The following is a 20,728-nucleotide window of genomic DNA, read 5'->3' as shown; positions in this document are numbered from 1 at the left end:
CTTCCTGAGCCTCTTGGAAGGAGGCTTCCGAGCTCTTGGAAGGAGGTTTGAGCCTCTGGAAGGAGGCTGAGCCTCTTGGAAGGAGGCTTCCAGAGCCTCTTGGAAGGAGGCTTCCGGGCCTCTTGGAAGGAGGCTTCCGAGCCTCTTGAAGGAGGCTTCTGAGCCTCTTGGAAGGAGGCTTCTGAGCCTCTTGGAAGGAGACTTTCGAGCCTCTTGGAGGAGGCTTGAGCCTCTTGAAAGGGAGGCTGAGCCTCTTGAAAGGAGGCTTTCGAGCCTCTTGTAAGGAGGCTTTGGAGCCTCTTGAAAGGAGGCTTCCGAGCCTCTTGAAAGGAGGCTTCTGAGCCTCTTGAAAGGAGGCTTGAGCCTCTTGAAAGGAGGCTTGAGCTCTTGAAAGGAGGCTTCCTGAGCCTCTTGAAGGAGGCCTGAGCCTCTTGAAAGGAGGCTTCTGAGCTCTCTTGAAAGGAGGCTTCTGAGCCTCTTGGAAAGGAGGCTTGAGCCTTCTTGAAAGGGAGGCTTCTGAGCTCTTGGAAAGGAGGCTTCTGAGCCTCTTGAAAGGAGGCTCTGAGCCTCTTGGAAGGAGGCCTTCCGAGCTCTTGAAGGAGGCTTCCGAGCTCTTGAAAGGAGGCTCTGAGCCTCTTGAAAGGAGGCCTGAGCCTCTTGAAAGGAGGCTTCCTGAGCCTCTTGAAAGGAGGCTTCCGAGCCTCTTGAAAGGAGGCTTCCGAGCCTCTTGAAAGGAGGCCTGAGCCTCTTGAAAGGAGGCTTCCGGGCCTCTTGAAAGGGAGGCTCTGAGCCTCTTGAAAGGAGGCTTCCGGAGCCTCTTGAAAGGAGGCTTCCGAGCCTCTTGAAAGGAGGCTTCCAGGCCTCTTGAAAGGAGGCTCTGAGCCTCTTGAAAGGAGGCTTCCTGAGCCTCTTGAAAGGAGGCTTCCTGAGCCTCTTGAAAGGAGGCTTCCTGAGCCTCTTGAAAGGAGGCCTGAGCCTCTTGAAAGGAGGCTTCCTGAGCCTCTTGAAAGGAGGCTTCCGAGCCTCTTGAAAGGAGGCTTCCGAGCCTCTTGAAAGGAGGCTTCCGAGCCTCTTGAAAGGAGGCTTCCGAGCCTCTTGAAAGGAGGCTTCCGAGCCTCTTGAAAGGAGGCTTAAATTAATTTCGATATAAAAGAACAGTAGGATCAGTTGATTGTTACGCTTATTAGCATGCTCCAAATATGTGCATGAAAATACATTTAAAACCACAACATATTTTTAACTGTCAATACTTACGTGCTACTTTGAAGAGGCTTCCGAGAAACGTAGAGTGCTTCCAATTCCCTTGCAACGTGGCAACCAAGCTATTCGACACAAAAGTGTTCATGCCTTTCAAACGGAGGCTTCCGAACCTTTAGACTCTAGAGTAGAAGCATACGCAGATAAAAATATGTTGTGATTTTAAATGTAATTTCATGCACATATTTAGAGCATACAAATAAACGTAACATTCAATCGATCTCACTATTCTTTTAAATAGAAATAAATTTAAACGGTGTTTGCTTGTAAAATTCAATCAAATTTAATAGAATATCGAATGTTATTTCGTTTCATGGGATAAGCTGCAATTTTACACGTCGTTGAATTTTCAAAATTATTTGCTGTGTATCCTTAACATATTATTCAACATTTTGTTTCGATTAGGTTGATTGCATCAACGATTTTTTTATTAATTTGTTAACCCGACGTTTTTTCCTTTTGATCTTTTGTTCCGCAGCACTTCATACACTATGCTGGTTATGAAGGCATGATTCAATTGACTTTGATTTATTGATCGCCATGCATATTATTTACAAGTTTTATACAAAGTTTGGAAAGAGAGAAAATATACAAGTATCAAAACATTATAAATTAGTTTGGATTGGAATTGTAATACGTCCTCCATTACGGATTTTTGTCCGATGTACCCCCTGGGGCAAGCGAAGGTACCCCTAGGGATACATGTACCCCAGGTTGAGAACCGCTGAGACGGTTGACGTCGCTAATTGCACAGTTGCACGACCACGAACCCCAAAAAGAAGGAAAAATTGAACAATGAAATATTATCAGCTGAAACACAAATAAACATAGATGCACAAAAGAATGTTTGATTAACACTTTTAACCCATCTCACCTTTTGACTGTTCGACTTTTAGACCCTTTGACTTTTCGATCTTCGACCATTTGTCCTACAGCCGTAATTTACATCTTTTGTTCTTTCGTCCTTTCGACCTTTTGACTCGGCTTTTTATTCGATCTTTTGTCCTTTAGACCTTTTGACCCTTTGACCTTTTGTCTTTTCGACCTTTTGACTTTCGACTTTTTGTCCTTTTGACTTTTGTCCTACATAGACTTTTGTCCTACAGAGACGATTGGGCTGCCAATCGTCAGTCTTCCTACACGCCGGCCTCACATTTTCTTTGATTGCACACAGCCATCGAGTGCGGAGTCTACCCCGGAGCCGACATTCCAGGTTCTCTGCTAGACGTCACTTTTGCAGGTCTCTATTCCAGTATACGCACTACATGTAATCTGCCGTATTTTATGAGCATTCTTGTACAGCGTAGGGAGCGGGACCATTTGGACAGCACTCCCTATTCCCGTCCGCAACGGTAATAACTCGACCGCGTTCCAACCAAATTGCTTGATTGTTTGTACATCACTAGATATCGATAGAAACTAACCATGTACTAAAAAACAAGTAATTCGGTTGTAATGCGCTCGAATAATGAACGTTGCTGACGGGAATAGGGGGTGCTGCCCAAATGGTTCTCTACCCTATTTCATCAACCTTCTGCATTTTTATACACAAGCTACAACTCGTGATTCATTTGTCTGCGCCATTCACCATTCTCCAATTGAGCGTAGTTTTTTCCGCTCAAATACTACGAGCATTGTCTGCATATTTTATCGTCAATGACAGAGCGACTGGATGAATACTAGAGTTTCTGTAAGCTGCGACACTTTAGCTGGCTACGCAAACCGTAGAAAGTCCTCGTTGCAGCCGCAACACTTCTTCATTACGGTTGGATTACGACAGTGAATTTTGTAGTTCGATTTTCGGATTGGCTATCAGTCATGAATAATAGCGTTGACAATTTTATTTCATCGCCGACGTTTCGATCCTTCATTACGTTACGCAGGGTTTGCAACAAATCGCTCTCAATGGATAACGAACAACGATAGAAGAGAGGCAGAATTCTCTTCGAATCATAACAAGCCATGAAAACAAAACTATCGCACTTGTATACAAGTTGGAAAAAAACTGATTCGGATAGGCGGCCCCCACCTTGAGGGATTGATAAAACGCTTTGTTCTCGCTCGTTATATATTGGGACCATATTTTTTTCGCCCAGCTGTGTAAAACAAGTTGAAATGCATCTCCAGAACCGGTGCCCCCCGCAATTGGGGCTTTTTAAAAGAAATTTATCATGGGTTGAAGCCCCCCGAATCTGTTCATTATCGTAACAGCTAACGAAAAACTTCTCTCACGGTATGCTAAATATCGAGAGTGTATACAGACATGATAAGTGAGAGATTTTCTCATTCTCCTTTGGATTCAAACCCTGACGGTACGCCAACGTCATTATCACATGTGACGAGTGTTCCAAGATAAATAAATTCATCGACAATCTCAAATCGCATCCCATCCATTTTCACCTCGAGACTAACACCGTTTGGACTGCCACGTTCTCTGCTAGCCACCAAGTACTTAGTTTTGACTTAAGCACATCGCCCTGCTTCAATTAATCTAACGTGACGAACAAATCAGATGTCTCACCATATATTCTGACGCTCGATTTGGATCCAACCAGTGTCGCACGAATCAGCTTAATAAGCTTTGCCGGAAACCCATGTTATTGCTTTTACGCGCGCAAATTGCCTCCCTGTGCGAAGGTCTAGGCTGAACGAGACTTTCCTTCACGCTTAACGGGGTAATAGTAAAAGACGTGTGCCGAAGTGGACCAACTGTAATAGATTTCACTAGGAATCCTCGATCCTTGCTAGATGTCGTGCTCTGAAAGCCTATACATGCGATGGAATCAGGAAGAGGTGATATTAAGGAGTGTTATACCTCGATAATTAGCAAAATCGAGTCTGTACCATTTCTTGTTGATAGAACATATGTGGCCATCTACCAAGTTCGAAGGCATTTCTTCCCCTCCTAAACCATTTCAATCACTTGAAGGATTTTTTTCGTACAGCCAGTCACTTCCAACTTTTAGAGGTTCAGCCGGAATTCCGCCCTTCCCAGCGGCCTTGCCATTCTTTAGCTCTCGAACAGCCTTTTCACTTTGTCTTGCGTTGCATTGGTGGTTCCACTGCTTGTCCATCATCTTCAATCTTGAATCTGTTTGTGCCCTATCTGTCCGATTGTCCGTTCATCAAGTGCTTCTTCCACCAAGCAGTCAACAGATTCCGGAGCTGTCATTGATCATGACTGGCGCCGGAGCGCTTTTCTTGCGCATGTTGTTGATCGTTTTATAGAACCTACAACTGTTGTTTCTGGCAAAGCTTCAATCTGCTTCCGTTTCAATCTGCTTATCACCAAAGTTTCTCGCACTTTATCGATCCTTTCGCTATTTGATCATTGGGTTCTTTGAATCAAATAGAAAACGAAATACGTATCTGTTGATACAAAGTGATTATAGCGGAAGTAAATGGAATAGTGATAAAAATTCAACCTTCAACCGACAAACGATAAATCCGACGACGTGAAGGACACGTTTTATGAATGTCTTGATAAAGCCTATGGAGAGTGCCCAAAGCATGATGTGAAAATTGTTATCGGAGACGCTAACGCTCAGGTCGGTAGAGAGGACTTTTTTCGTCCCATTATTGGTAGGGAGAGACTTCACTTCGCTGCCAATGTCAACGGCCTACGGCTAGAAAAATTTCGCTGCTGCCAGAGGGATGGCCATCAGTAGCACCTACTTTGCACGAAAGAATATCCGTAAGCACACCTGGAGACACCCAAATGGTGAAACTTGCAGCAAGACAGACCATGTTCTGGTGGATGGGCGCCATTTCACGGATGTTATCGATGTGCGGACATTCAGAGGTACGAACATTGACTCTGATCACTACCTCGTTGTCAGTAAGGGAGGGAGTATCGGCCAGAAGCTCGACGAACGGATAAGTGCAATCAACGTTAGCGACAACATCAACGATCTATGGGAGTCAATCTATGGAGCGGCGAGCACAACAGCACGAGAAGTGGTAGGCACTGCATAGAGGCGACCCAGGACGGGTTGTTTTCGATGTGGAGTGTCAGAGAGTGACAGACGAGAAGAACGTTGCCAGAAGCCGGATGTTGGTGTCGGGTACCCGATCGAATAGAGATCGGTACAAGGAAGCAAGAGCAGCCGAAAAACGAACCCACCGCAGGAAGAAAAAAGAGTACGAAGAACAAGTTATTAGTGAGGCGCAGGAAAAAATGGAGCAGAACGATATGCGGAGGTTTTATGAGTCTGTCAATGGCGTGCGAAGAAAGACAGCGCCATCTCCCGTCATGTGCAACTACCAACAAGGAAATTTGCTGACAGATAAAACCGAAGTGGCTGACAGGTGGAAGCAACACTTCGAGACTTTGTTGAATAGTGGAAGTGACGGTGCATCGGTGAACAGAATAAATATTGGCGACGATGGACAAGCTGTGAAGTCACCTACACTAGATGAGGTTAAAAAAGCTATTAAAGAGCTTAAAAACAATAATGCTGCGGGGAAGGACCAGCTCCCGGCTGAACTTCTCAAACATGGCAGTGAGCAGCTTCATGAAGTTCTGCACCATATTATGTCGAAAATATGGGTAGACGAGGAAATGCCTGCTAGCTAGTTGGACGGCCTCATTTGCCCTCTCTTTAAAAAAGGGCACAGACTGGAGTGCGCCAATTATCGAGGAATAACCCTCCTTAATTCGGCGTACAAAATTATTATTGAGACCGCTTGAAGAGTTCTTCGTCGGCGAATACCAACCAGGTTTTCGTGAGGGCCGATCAGTGATGGATCAAATGTTTACCCTGAGACAAATCCTTGATAAATTTCGCGAGTACAACTTGCAGACACATCATCTGTTTATTGATTTCAAGGCGGCGTACGATTCAGTGAAACTGAATGAATTATGGCAGATTATGCTTGAACATGGTTTTCCGGCGAAGCTGATACGGCTGATTCATATAACGTTGGACGGATCGAAATCAAGAATAAGGGTTGCGGATGAAATATCGACGTCATTTGTTACCTTAGATGGATTAAAGCAGGGTGATGTACTCTCGAATTTACTGTTCAATATAGCGCTCGAGGGAGCGATTAGGAGAGCTGGTGTGCAAAGAAGCAGTACCATTATCACAAGATCGCATATGCTCCTGAGATTTGCGGACGATATCGATATTATCGGAATTGATCGCCGTGCCGTGGAAGAGGCTTTTGTGCCTTTTAAGAGGGAGACAGCGAGGATTGGACTCACGATCAATACCAGCAAAACGAAGTATATGGTCGCTGACAATCAACGTGGGTTCATTAGTGGTGGTGGTAGTGAAATGGTGCTGGATGGTGAAAGAATTGAAGTGGTGGAAGAATTTGTGTATCTTGGAACATTAGTGACGTGCGATAATGATGTTACCCGCGAGGTGAAAAGGCATATTGCAGCTGCAAATAGGGCTTATTACGGACTTCGTAACCAGCTTAAGTCCCGTAGTATGCAAACGAAAACAAAACACGCGGTGTATACTACTCTGATTCTTCCGGTGGCTTTATACGGCCATGAAACATGGACGTTGAAGGAGGCTGATTGGAGAGCCTTCGGAGTGTTTGAGCGTAAGATGCTGCGGACAATACTCGGTGGTAAACAAGAGAACGGTATCTGGCGGCGTCGCATGAATCACGAATTGTACCAGGTATATAAAGGGCTGGATATTGTTAAGCTTATACGGCAGACTACGGTGAGCTGTTTACGTTGTTCGTATGCCGGAAGAACGTCAAGCAAAGATAATATTTAGTAGAGAACCCGGAAGAGGCCGCAGGCTTCGTGGAAGTGAGTTCTCTGTATAGTAAATAATATTGTCGCCTGGTATTGTTTATTGTTTATTTATTAAAATAATTCAACTGACAATGAATGTCTAAATGAATATTAGTTAAACTAATTGGTTACGGTCAGCGGTACGGAAAAAGTCTAGTAACCGATGACGAAACACGTCAACTGATGAATTAAAGTCAAAAATATCGAAGAATTCGTTGAAGCGGCGACTGATGAATCGAATTGGTTCGTGTAGTGCATAGTTGCTAGTCTGTGGTTCTAGAAGGCAAAATAGACGTTGACGAAGAGGTCTTTCAGGTGCATATAGATTTAACTGCGACAGTAGTGCTGGACAATCGATGTGACCCGTGAGCAGCTTCCCAGCAAACGTAGCTTGAGCGGCGATCCGTCTAAACTCTAGTGGTTCGATGCTAATCAACCGGCACCGCTCCTCGTACGGTAGCAAGTTCGTCGGATCACGCCACCTTAGGGATCGAAGAGCGTATCTTAGAAACTTCCGTTGAACGGCTTCGATCCTAGCAATCCATGTGGTCTGGAAAGGGCACCAAACAACAGCGGATGATTCCAGTATTGATCGCACAAGGGAACAGTACAGTGATCTAAAGCATAACGGATCACGGAATTCACCGGCAATTTTGAAAATAAAACCTAATTGACGATTAGCTCGGGCTACAATGTCATCGTAGTGAGGTCTGTATGTAAGTCCGCTATCCAGGATAACGCCAAGATCCTTAATGTGCTGAACGCGAGTGAGCGATCGTCCAGACAGGACATAGTCGAAGATGATTGGTGCGTTTTTCCGGTGATATGAAATGATGTTGCATTTTTCAATACTTAAGTCCATGAGATTTCTTGAGCACCAGTCCGCAAAAATATACAACGTATTTTGCAGTTCGTTGCAGTCTGTCAAGTTTTTTTATAACGTAATAGATTTTTGAATCGTCTGCATAGAAGAGGCGGCAGCCTTGTGACAACAGCATGAAAATATCATTAATAAAGATCGAGAACAGTAGCGGGCCCAGATTGCTGCCTTGAGGTACTCCCGATTTGTTTGCGAAAACTTCTGATTCTGACGTGCCAATTTTCACACGCATCGAACGATTCTGCAAATATGACCTAAACCAATCGGTAGCCGTTGATGAGACGCCGAGTAACATCAGCTTAGCAAACAGAATTTCCTGGTCCACAGTATCGAAAGCGGCTTTCAGATCCATATATGCTGCATCAACCTGCCATCCAGAATCCAAACAACGCTCCAAACATTGCTCTAAATCGGTCAATTTAAGAGCTAGAGAAATATTTTTTTTGGCAACATTCTTGGAAACTGGCTGAGCTAAAACTTAACCACTGTGTACCCGTATGTCTGCAAATAAAAATGTTTTATTTTTTATTTTTATTTTTAAATGTGGCCCACCCTAACTTTTATGAAAACCCCAATAAGCCCCTTACTGTTAGGAACAACTTTGTAGAACAAGTTTTTTCTATCTCTGCTATTTTCGGCATGAAATACTTATTACCATTGTGTCTGCTACCTGGACCAATGTGCAATGTTGGTTAGATGCACATACATACACAAACATTATCGCAATTTATCAATCTGAGAAAATATTACTTCCTTTGAAGCTAGGGGGAATGACGGCTTTGGCAGGTTTTGTTCTATTATTGTCAGGGGGGTTTTTTATGACTGATTATGCTCAAATTTGGCCTGACATTGACATTGACATTCTTTGCATATCAAAGAATATTGTGGCCAAATTTTATAAAATTCGGTCGACAAAAACCCGCCTGCCAATAATAGAACAAAACCTGCCAAAGCCGTCTTCTCCCCTACATCATTAAGAAGTAAATTTTTCTGTCACACTTGACCATCCGGATATTCTATCATAAGTGCGCGTACAAGTCCATTTCTAGTAAACAAGAAAGGCGAAAAATAAAACTAAAGAATGATAGCTGTCATAAACGTGGAAATATATCTGCAAAACAATTTTTCACCAGATACGAATCTTTTGTGATGCCATTAGTATTCCTTGTAAAACTCTCTACGTGTCCGTCTACCTTATCGTTAGACGCGTTGCGAACTGTGAAAAATAATAAAATACGCAACCATCTGGGCATCAAAAGGCAATCTATTAGATGAAACCAGCGCAAAATATTCAAAACGGCATCTTCCGCAGATGTTTCACATTCTATTAGCCGACCCCGGAAACTGCCTCACATTTTTCACAACTTTTCCTTTTCTCTTTTTTTCTCTCCACCCGCCCAAATGTTTTAGGTAACCTGCTTGTGATTCTGGTGGTGACACTCTCGCGGAGGCTCCGTTCGATAACGAACTTTTTCCTGGCGAACCTGGCCGTGGCCGACCTGTGCGTCGGGGTGTTTTGCGTCATGCAGAACTTGACCATCTACTTGATCGAAAGGTGAGTCGAATGACGAGCGGCATATGGTTGGTTAGGGTAATCCGGCCCTCGTGGCCCGCAGTGGATGACGAGAGAAAGCGAAAATAAACCGCCTTCACATCACTCAGTTAGGAACGCATAACTTTCGTTTATGGGATTAATTCTGTGGAATAATCTGATTAGCTAACTTTTGTGGAGTTGTTTCCTTTTCTGGTTTGTTAGAATGTACCTCATGAATATTTTAGGTAGAGGATTGTGCCATTCCCAAACCTCAGTGCACATGGGACTGGTTAAGCGAGTTTGTGACACGTAACAAGTATACATATGTTAACTGGAGATGATGGTAAAGAACTTGATTCCAGTTATGGATTAGACCAGATCGAGTCGAGGAAAGTTATCAATTAGTTTGTTTATTATACTTTGAGCTGTGAGCATATTAACATCCTAATCATTGGAGTGATCAACCCAAACCAATAAGCATTCTTTGTAATATTATCCAGCGCTGCTTAGAATAAATATAATGAAGGGTTCATAAGCGCAAATTTCACTCCAATTATTTAGCCAGAGTTTATCTAGTTTGCAAATATCTCATTCCAGAAACTAGCTTTTTAACACCATCACAATGGCGTGTGATAATGAATTTCAATCATTTAGTACAATTAAGTGTATCTTACCGAAAGTTGTAGAAACATACAGTTCCTGTATACTAGTATACAACTCATTTGAAAACTCAGCTTCAGTAATTATTTGTTGACAAATAAGTCAAACTCTGACACAATCATTGAACGTGATTGAACTATCCTTTCAAAAGAAGTTCAAAATTTAAAAAGCAAAGCCAACAGCTAATGATCTTTTTATTACATGTCGCACCTTTTTCGATCCAGTAGTCTTAATCGTAAAGAGAATTTCGATGCAGAGTTTTATGTGCGGATCAACATTTAAACATGCTTATTCTATTAACAGCAATTTTATGTTTTCTCATGCCAGAAGGGGGCCTTTTCCGTGGAACAGCCCATTAAAAAAGTAAAACCTATTTGGTCTGATGTAATGGTGGAACTCACATCAGACGCAAATTTTCTGCGAAACAATTTCATTTTGCGTTGTAATGTAATGTGGGTTGAATTCATCAACGGAAGTGAAATTGACTCATCAATAAAATAAAAACAAATCAGACATTGTGTACAGGCGGAATGCAAAAGTTTAACTCAAAACTTTCAATTAGCAAATTTTCGTGGGTAAACTTCTAATTTTCATGTGGTGGTTTTCTTTCAATCACTTAGAAACGAGCAATTTATCGGAAGTAAAATCGTTTCAAGCGTTTTGACGTGTTGCGTAACAGATTAATCATTTCTTTGTGATTACATCACTTTGAACGGCAAATGAGCTATGATTTAACAGAGCACATAAGGTACTGGCGGTGAAAATTTGCGGTATCAGCATTATGCAATGAAGAAATATCGTCATTTTGGTACCGGAATCCGCTTGATTTATTTGCTTGGCATTGTAAGTCGTTAGATTTCTACTCATTCAATTATCCACGGTTTAACGCGATCGTTCTTTTGAAAAGAAGATTAATTTTTGGAACCTTTGACTACTACTTCTTTTGACTATATTTTCTAGTCTCCCAAATTTCTTTTTTCACAATAATTTTACAACGTATGATCGTATTTCGGAGGATAATGTTCATTTGATAATGTGAAGAAATTTGTGAAAAATTCTCCAACAAGTTAGAGCTTAAAACTAAAAAAATCAGTATAATCAGCAGCTAGGCTACTACACTTTCAAGGCGTTGTGCCGCTGCTGATTAAATTCTATTCTGTGCTGTTTGCACTACGCACGAGTCCAAACAAGAAAGTGTATGTGAGAACGGTCAAAAATGCACCCCTTAAGCTTTTCGATGTTTTCACCAATATAAACAAGAATACCGAACAATTTCAACGTGTAGATGCAAAATTTACAAAACCAGCTACATTTCACAATGATCTCCTATTTAAAACATTAAGGTTTTCATGACTTTCTAAAGCATTCAAAAAATGTTTTAAAAGTAGGTCTGGGGCAAAACGCCCGAATGCTGGTGTAAAATGACTCAATTGCATGTTAAATAATGGTGAACGCATGGTTGTTTATTTTTTGAGTTTTGAGCGCGTTTATTTAATAGTACATTGCTTATGTGATTTAGCGTAATGGTGTCTTCGAGACATTTAATCAGTAAGCTAATGTGCTTTTTGGTGGTATTCAGCTTACTGATCAAAATGCCCCTGAAAGTGAGATGAAAAATTTATTTTTTCTACTTCCCAACATATATGGTTCAACTCTTCATAAAAGTTGTGGCATAAGTTCTCCTAAAAAACTTTGTCGAAGACACAAAGTTCGTAATTCTGTTACTTTTGGAGATTTTTTACGTTTTATGATGACAACTCCTTAAAAATAAGTTTTTCATAATATCTTTTTCATTTCTACATTTTTTGCATGTTCCCGAAAGTTTTAGATAATTTTAAAATACGTCGTTGGATAGCCCCCCCAAAAATTTGGAAAATAAAAAAGTTATAACAGTTTTATTTGATTTTTCAGGCATATTTGATTTATCTGCTACTTGACATCTGGCAAATTGTGGCATTGAATCTCATACGTATAACAAAGTACAAGTAATGAACTTTAAATTACAGTCAAACCTCCATGAGTCGATGTTCTATGACTCGATATCGACTCATGGAAGCAAATTATTCCATACTAAAAAATATTTTCTGGGTTACTGTGATGGTCCCTCCAAAGAGCTTTCCAAGGATTTTCTATTCTACATCTCGATAATTCTATGAGTCGATGGTCCCTTCAATATCGACTCATGGAGGTTTGACTGTAATACTTGTTTCATCAAAAACCATTTCCTACTTTGCAAGGTAGAAATCAATCACCCACCCTAGGGATTTGATGAACCAATGTACCATGCGTCTCCATATGATTGTATATTAGGGTGGCTCAAATTAGTATGGGAAAAACTTTTTTAGATTTTTCTGATGGGCCGCCCTCTCATTCGATTCTATTTGATGTTCTGGACAAAATTTCAGCTAAATCGGTCAACGTTTGGGCGGTGCTAAACTCGTTGGAAGTTTATATGCAAAAATGTATGCAGAAACATCCAAAAAGAGTGAATTGCAGTTGGACGGCACAACTTACGATGAAGAACTATGAAACTCATTCAGGTCATGAAGAATTGAATACAAAATGTTATGCAGAAAATCGCGAGAAGATTTGAGTTTGCTCGGCTAAGTTATTAGCATTTCTCTGAAGTGGGGTTTGAGCAAATTTCGTTTCTTTTACCTTTGAAAAGAAATAAATTCACCCCTACAACACTCCAGTAAAATGCTAATATCTTTACCTAATAAACTCTAATCTTCTCGCGGTTTTCAGCATAACATTCTGTATTTAATTCTACACGAACTGAATGAGTATCATTGTTCTTGATCGTAAATTGTGCCGTCCAACTGCAAATCACTGTTTTTGGATGTTTCTGCATGCATTTTTCCATATGAACTTCCAACGAGTTTAGCACCGCCCAAACGTTGACCGATTTGGCTGAAACTTTGTCCAGAGCATCAGGGCATCAAATAGAACCGAATAAGAGGGCGGCCCATCAAAATATTTGAAAAAGTGTTTTTTGAGCCACCCTATTGTATATATATGATTATATGATATGTTCAAAACTTGTTGGCATAAAATGCAATAAATCTCCAAAAGTAATGAAACAGAACTTTTGCTAAAACTTTTGCGAAAACATATATCTTCCATGTTATAAAGTGAAAAAAATAATTTGTCATCTCACTTTTAGGAGGATTGATCATAAGGCGAATACCTCCAAAAAATGTCTCGAAGACGCCATTACGCTAAATCACATAATAAAGGTACTATTAAATAAACGCGCTAAAAACACGATTTTAGCCACTGCACTGTACGAGGATGCGTTCTTCACAGTTCTCCCCTATGCAAATACTGTACAACGGACGGCACGAGGCTCTCATACACCAGCGAACAAGCAGCCTGCTACAGAAAGAGAAGAATGATAGTAAAATGTTGTGACATTTTTTTTGGCAATCTGTTTTGGGTGGAACTCCTGGGAACTTCTGAAGGATTATTTAAACTCTTGCCGGATTTTTTGGAAATCCTGGTTGAATATTTGCTACTATATAAGAAATATTATTGGAACTGAAGGAATTTTTGAAAATCCTGGAGAAATTTCGGAATTCTCGGAAGCTTTCGTGGAACTTCTAGAGGATTTCTTGGAACTCCTCGATGGATTTTTAGAATTTCTGAAGGAATTATTGGAGGTTGTTTTTAATAGCTGAAGGAATTCTCGGAACTTCTTGAGGAGTTTTTGGAACTCCTGAAAGAAATCCTGGAGTTTCTGGAGGAATACTTGGAGCTCCTGGAGAAAGTTTGGAATTCCTGGAGGAAATCCTTAAATAATTCTTGGAACGCCTAGCGGCATTCTTGGTACTCCTGCAGAAATTCTTGAAACTCTTGCAGCAAGTCTTGTAGCTCCTAAAGAAAATTTTAAAGGACACCTGGAAACAAAATTGAAGGATTTTTTGAGCACCTTGAGAATTTCTCGCTTAACTTTCAAAGGACCTAAGTAACATTTTTTCATGAATTAATTTGAATAGCGTAATCAACAGAACAACATGAAAGGTTTTGATTGCCCTATTCAAATCAATTCATGAGAAAAATGTTACTTAGGTCCTTTTGAAAAGTTAAGCGAGATTTCTAGGAATTCCTAAAGAATTCCTGAAACTCTTTGTGGGAATCCATGGGACTCAAGGAGGAATTCTTAGAACTCCTGGAGAACTTCTTGAGACTCCTGGAGGATTTTTTTCAAACTCCTTGAAGATTTCTATGAATTCTAAGAAACAAATCCTTGACTGATTCTTGGAACTCCAGGAAGAATTTTTCGAACTCCTGAAGAAAATCTCGGAACACCTGGAAGAATTAAAACATTTTTTTTAGAAGTTCCGAAAGAATACTAAGAAGGATTGGAGGAATTTTATGGACTTCTGGAGCATTCATTCTCAAAATTTATCCAGTTCCAAGAAATTCTTCGAAGATATTATTACAAGGAATTCTTCTGGAGTTCCGTGGAAGAAAAAACATGGATGGAAGAACAAATGTGTAAGAAATTAGAAAGAAAAAGATAAAATAAGGAAGAAAGATGAATGGAGGAAAAACAGAAAGGAAGCAGAAACAAGGAAAATGAAGAAAAAATAAAGCAGATGGAATACGGACGGCATGGGAAGGAGGAAAATGGAATAAGGAAGAAAGAAGAAAGAAAGGAGATAATGTAGTGGGTAGTGAAAAGATGAAGGAAAAGGAGCGATGAAAAAAGTAGAAGGAATAGGGAAGAAGGAAGAAGAAAAATGGTAAAAGGTACTCACTTAAATCGAGAACTTCAACTCGGTAATATTTTTTAAAGATTTTACACGGTAAACATAAATATTAACCGGAAAATCAGTTAATTTTGAAAAATTTTCAAAGTTTTGTAAAAAATACCGCCCTCTCAGCAATGCAATGCAAAAATCGGTATAATAGGTAATCGAGCTGTGGCCGTGCGATAAGATGCGCGACTACAAAGCAAGACCGTGCTAAAGGTGGCTGGGTTCGATTCCCGGTCCGGTCTAGGAAATTTTGGGGTTGGAAATTTTCTCGACTTCCCTGGGCATAAAAGTATCATCGTGTTAGCCTCATGATCTACAAATGCAAAAATGGTAATTTGGCTAAGAAACCTCGCAGTTAATAACTGTGGAAGTGCTTAAGGTCTGAGGGAAGGGTTTTCCGTTAAAAAAAAGCACGTGGTAGCACTCTCTGAGAGAAAATTGCCCCGTTATGTCCTGCCTCTACAGTTTAACTAACACAGCCAGGGAGGAACGGGATTCCTAGAGGAACTTCCAAAGGCATTCCTGGAGGAACTTTCGGAGTAATTTCTGGAGGAACTTCCGGAGGAATTCCTGGAGGAACTTCCGGAGGAATTGCTGGAGAAAGTACCGGAGGAATTCCTGGAGGAACTTCCGGAGGAATCCTGGAGTAACTTCCGGAGAAATTCCTGGAGGAACTTCCGGAGGAATTCCTGGAGGAACTTCCGGAGGAATCCTGGAGTAACTTCCGGAGGAATTCCTGGAGAAACTTCCGGAGGAATCCTGGAGGAACTTCCGGAGGAATCCTGCAGGAACTTCCGGAGGAATTCCTGGAGGAACTTCCGGAGGAATTCCTGGAGGAACTTCCGGAGGAATTCCTGGAGGAAAGAGTCGGCAGTACGCATTCATGGATTGGTGGATGAGTTCGATCAACGTCTGAAGGTATTGAAGCAGCTTGGAGAGAAGACTGAGCACTGAGGATTGTTCACTGGATGTGCTCGAAACTGGACACACACACACACTCTGCAGCTATGGGAGGATCATGCCGCATCACTGAGGGAGGTAACATTCGTGGCGTTGGTGGATTTTTTTTTAGAGAAGAGAACAAGGAAAGCCGTGCAGTCCAATACTTGCAAGGTCAACAGTGTAAGTGTCAAAGTTCCAGATAAAGCGAGAGAAATTGGCGATTCATACTTCGATGGAGAGATGATGAAGTGATCTATTGTGTTAATGTTGCAGCGAGCAGCATTATCTGGTTCGGTGTGCCAAATTCCAAAGTATCAGACTGCAGCAATTGTTTCAAATCCGGTCATTGGGTGCGTAATTGCAACTCTAGATTTGGCTGCAAGACCTGCGGGGAGAAGCACAACCTCCATCCAGGATTTCAAACCAGTAGTCAGGGGAGGAACAATAATGGCTCCAATAGAAACAGTTCAACTGCCACTTCTGGAAGCAAGGACAACAGTGCCAGGGCGTACGTTGCAACGGAAACTGTTGAAGAAGTTCAAGACGAAGCTGCAGAAGGAGCTGTAGCCGGATTGTATAGCGTCGGAACCAAGCAAGGAAGTGTGCATTCGAGTGTTTTCCTTTCTACTGTACTTAGTTGATCGCGTACCCAGATCAGAATGGTGGTAAGCAGTTGGCCCGTGCATTGTTGGATAGCGGCTCGCTGGTTAATGTGATGTGTGAACGGTTGTGTCAAATGCTCAAATTGAAGAGGCGGACAATATGCGTACCAATCACAGGAGTTGGGCAAGCGAAGTCGGTGACGGAACATGCCGTCCGCTCTACAATCAGTTCGAGAGTCACGGATTTGGAAATCTTTTATAGCTAATCGCGTTTCCACGATTCAGACAACAACATACGGGTCCCATGGAAGGATGTTGCTGGTAAAGAAAATTCTGTCAATTTGGTGTTCCGAGGAGTTCAAGTCGATGATTTCTTGCAAAACAACCTATGGAAAGATGGACCGGACTGGTTGAAGCAATCCCCCTCCAAGTGAATGACTGGGAGTAGACCTCGAACCACGGATTACAACTCAAGCCAATATCACATCGTTGAAAACGAGCTCCATATTATCCGTGGGGTCGACATTGCTACCGCTAGTCAGGATAGTGGCATTGGGCTTCAGATTTTTGTCTAACTGTCGAAGAGCGGATCAACGAGAAACTTCCGTATTTTGGACAGCGCGAGAGATAAACAAGGCCGTTCGTATAGTGCAAGAAGAAACGTTTCCAGAAAATATCAAATCCTTGAAGAAAACGTATTTGCCAGGTGTCATCAAAATCATCTTTGAAACTTCTTGGACCATTTGTTGATAAGGAAGGCATTATAAGAGTTGGTGGTCGATTGCGTCACTCTCTCGAGGATTACTCTACAGTCTACACGACACCTAGCAGTTCTCCCACAATCGCGCGTTTTCACGCTCATGCTCATAAATTTTCATCACCAACAAATACATCGCCGAGGACATCAAGCTGTCAGTAGTTTTGGCCAATTCATCTGTACTTCGGAAATGCCAACGCTGCTTTCGCTTCAACCCTAAGCCAACCCAGCAGCCAATGGGGCAACTACCCTAGTAGTAGCCACTGCGGGCCATTCTATATAAAGCCATACCATCGACGAGCTGCCCCACCAAAAGTCTATATAGCAGTATTCGTCTGTAGCACAACAAAAGCAATTCAACTGGAGCTGGTGATGGACCTGTCGACAGCTGGCTTTATTTCGGCGTTCCGCAGTCTGTAAGTCTAAAAACAGTATGTGTGGTCCTCTAGATACGGCAAAAGAAGTGCTGATAGAGTCGGAAAATACAAGAGTCATCGATTTGCACATTGGACATACACAGCAGTAAGCGCAATCCTAAAACAGTTACTACCCAGTAAACCACATATCGTATAACAAACAGCAAATAAAGTCGCATTTGCGTCCATCAAAAATCGGAATCGCATTGTATATCAAACTTTGTCAGATTATTGTCCAAGGATGTTGTATTGAATGCATCGTATACGATAATTTTTACCGTAGTGAAAATCAATCGTAATTGTGCGAATGAAATCTCGTAATGACTTGTACTCCTTGCAATATCCTATATCAGTGCGAATGAAAGTCTATGTGAATCGTAATACAATCAAATCAACTTCCGTCCAAACGGCTTGTAAAAATTTCAAGCAGTTGTAAAAAGATAAATTTTGCAGTTTATGTTGGACAAAAACCAAATTCACTTCAAAATGTGCAGTATGGTGCAGTGGTAGAGTATCCGCCTTCAAATCCAAAGACCGAGTGTTCGAGACTTGGTGCTGGTAAGATTTTTTTTTATTTCTATTTTTATGTATAATCGTAATACTGTTCTCATGATGTCGGGAAAAATCGTATAATAAAACTCGTATGTACCTATATCGCCTCCACTTTGGTACGTATATAGCCAATCTGTGCATTATATACGATTAAGTTAGTTCTTATATAATAACCTATATCAAGAGATATAGATACCAAAATGTTGACTGGGTAATTGCAGTATATCCGGAGAAAAAACTGGCTTGTACAAAGGAACAGAAAACAGAAAATCTTTGACACTGGTTTGTTTTATCCCGCATGAGTGCCAATGTTTTGCATTGAATCATGGCCTACATTGTTCAAAAGTATAAATATTTTCTACCTTTTGAATGTCAAAAAAGACTCACAAGGCCGTCATTATCGAGCGCAAAATACTGGATACGGGCAGCAAAAAGTGCGGTGCGTCGTTTCCTCTGGTGAGCGCCGCGTGTACTTTTGGGCAAATGCGTTAATATTAAGCCGCAATCGGCGTGTTAAAGTTAATACCCGGATTAAAATCGAAGATAAATCTGGTTGAAACTTACAAAAATCAAGGGTAAAACGCGATTGGTGTATTATCCTTGTTGGAGCTTACCGCCATAAAAGTGAATGTTCGGCCATCCCTGCCTACGTACCTAAATTGGAAAAGTTTTCCCATCGCAAACCCAAATGTAATTAAAGATTATAGTTGACACTCCAACGAAAACCCGGAAAACGTCATTTTGATACTGAAACGACTGGCGGTTTGCTAATGACATCGGCCAAAGTTCTATAATGCGCTATCGGAATGCTTGTTCCGTGGGATCCCAAAGCGCTACGACAATTAAATAAAGCTCGCCAGTGAACTTACAATCTTGTCTTATTTCCTGTCTCCTTCCAGCTGGGTATTCGGCGATTTTCTCTGCAAGATGTACCAATTCGTGCACTCCCTGAGCTACACGGCATCGATTTTCATCCTGGTGGTGATCTGCATGGAGCGGTACTTTGCCATCATCCATCCCATCACCTGCAAGCAGATACTGACCTCCAGGAGGTTGAGGGTAAGTTCAATGTGACGGACGGCGTCCGAAAATCATTCACCCATTCCTAAGACAGATTCTGTGACGTAACGCATTCATTCGTTATCGATTCTTTTTCACTAGTGGGGATTATTTCTGTGAGGGATCCAAGGGAATATAATTAACAGCGAAATCCAATTAAATAACAGGAATGAAACATTTCGATTTCGAATTCATTTAGCCTTAGGGAGGAAATGGAGGGCACTCGACCGGGCGATAGTTAAATGAGCTTGTCAAAATTAAAGTCCTTGTTCCGATGTCATGTTGCTTGTGCGAGCTGACTCCCGTAATCAAAATAACATTCATGACTAAATGAAAATCATGGCCTTCGTGAGTGGGTATTTTTCTTCCTTTAGGGCATGTTTCTGGCTTGGGGCAAATTACCTCAAGGTTTTCGAAGGAAAATCCGCGCTTTAGCCAAGCTCGCAAGGGAGAATCAATTTGGTGGAGAAATTCAGGAGAATGGATTTTCGCTTGTTTCGGGCTCCCCAAAGAGACGATGATTTATTTACAAATTTGTGCGATATCTCCTCGTTGCGAAATTTTAGGAAGCACCTGCCAAATGCAGTATCTTCAATGTTCCAGCTTCATTTCCTTACAGTTGAGTGAAAATCAAATCACATGCTGGTCCAAGGTTGGCACAGATAGGGTTCAGAATATGCTCGAAGAAAGTTTACCTTGCACTGCAATGGTCAGAAGGGCAGATATACGTCGCTCTTGCTCTGTTTCTCGGTGGGAGTAAGTAAGAAAGTAGGTCGTTTGTTTCTAGGGAATGGAAATTTAATTTACAGCAGCTGCCAAGGATAAGGGATATAAATTGCATTCTATAGCTTGGTTGGGACCAACTTGGGTAGCAAAATAGATGCTATATGAGATGGCTAATTCTGCTTCTATGGCATACAATACATTCTAATAAATATAATTGATAAACGCTGAAAAGCAGACAGTTAATCGGCAAAAATGTTAAAAGATCAACGTGTTTATTAAAAGTGATTCAACTGATATATGAAACAATTGATTCGCTTTATTTATGAGCTTACATCTTAACAGGTGATATCAATAAAATTAGGCCACAATACTCGGTTAGAGGGCACATCCCTCCAACTACGGTTGTGCCCTATATTCGCCGAGTAGCTTTGTACCTACTTCACCCACTCTCACTTGTTCACCCACTCGCTGCCCTTTATGTTAATTATTAAGGTACCGTATAATTTACTACACGTTCGCCCTATGAACGGATGGTCATGGGTTCAGCGTTTGATCAAATTAGAATTATTAGCAAAAAATTGAGTATTTTTACAATTGAAGCACTGTAAAAAACGTTACATCTGAAAGTGATTAGGGATGGGTAATATGCCCTAGCTAACTGCTTTTATGCTTCAGCTGTAACGATTTTCATGGGTCTTTCTACCTCATGCAATAGTTCAACAATATAGCTAGCTGACGCCATATAAAAATTAGAAAAAAAAATCTCAATCATATTGTGATAATATTCACATTTCAAAAAAGTGGTGATATTTCGTTGCCGGA

At 41.3% G+C, this 20,728-nt stretch overlaps 1 protein-coding gene across 4 annotated transcripts in view; it reads left to right on the top strand.

Moving 5' to 3' along the window:
• The window catches only part of LOC134212898 (trissin receptor), a 529,260-nt gene that overhangs the window by 227,194 nt on the left and 281,338 nt on the right, over positions 1-20,728 (top strand). For all 4 annotated transcript variants that reach the window (XR_009979373.1, XM_062691200.1, XM_062691202.1 and 1 more), the window contains 2 exons: positions 9,306-9,450; positions 19,021-19,180. Coding sequence is in view for 3 of the 4 variants with exons in the window: in XM_062691200.1 (XP_062547184.1) it covers positions 9,306-9,450; positions 19,021-19,180 (305 nt within the window). In the remaining variant the exon portion in view is untranslated. The remainder of the gene's footprint in view (positions 1-9,305; positions 9,451-19,020; positions 19,181-20,728) is intronic.

This window comes from Armigeres subalbatus, chromosome 2 (assembly GCF_024139115.2).
Source record: "Armigeres subalbatus isolate Guangzhou_Male chromosome 2, GZ_Asu_2, whole genome shotgun sequence".
Taxonomy (NCBI): domain Eukaryota; kingdom Metazoa; phylum Arthropoda; class Insecta; order Diptera; family Culicidae; genus Armigeres; species Armigeres subalbatus.
This window is presented reverse-complemented; position numbering and strand designations above follow the sequence as displayed.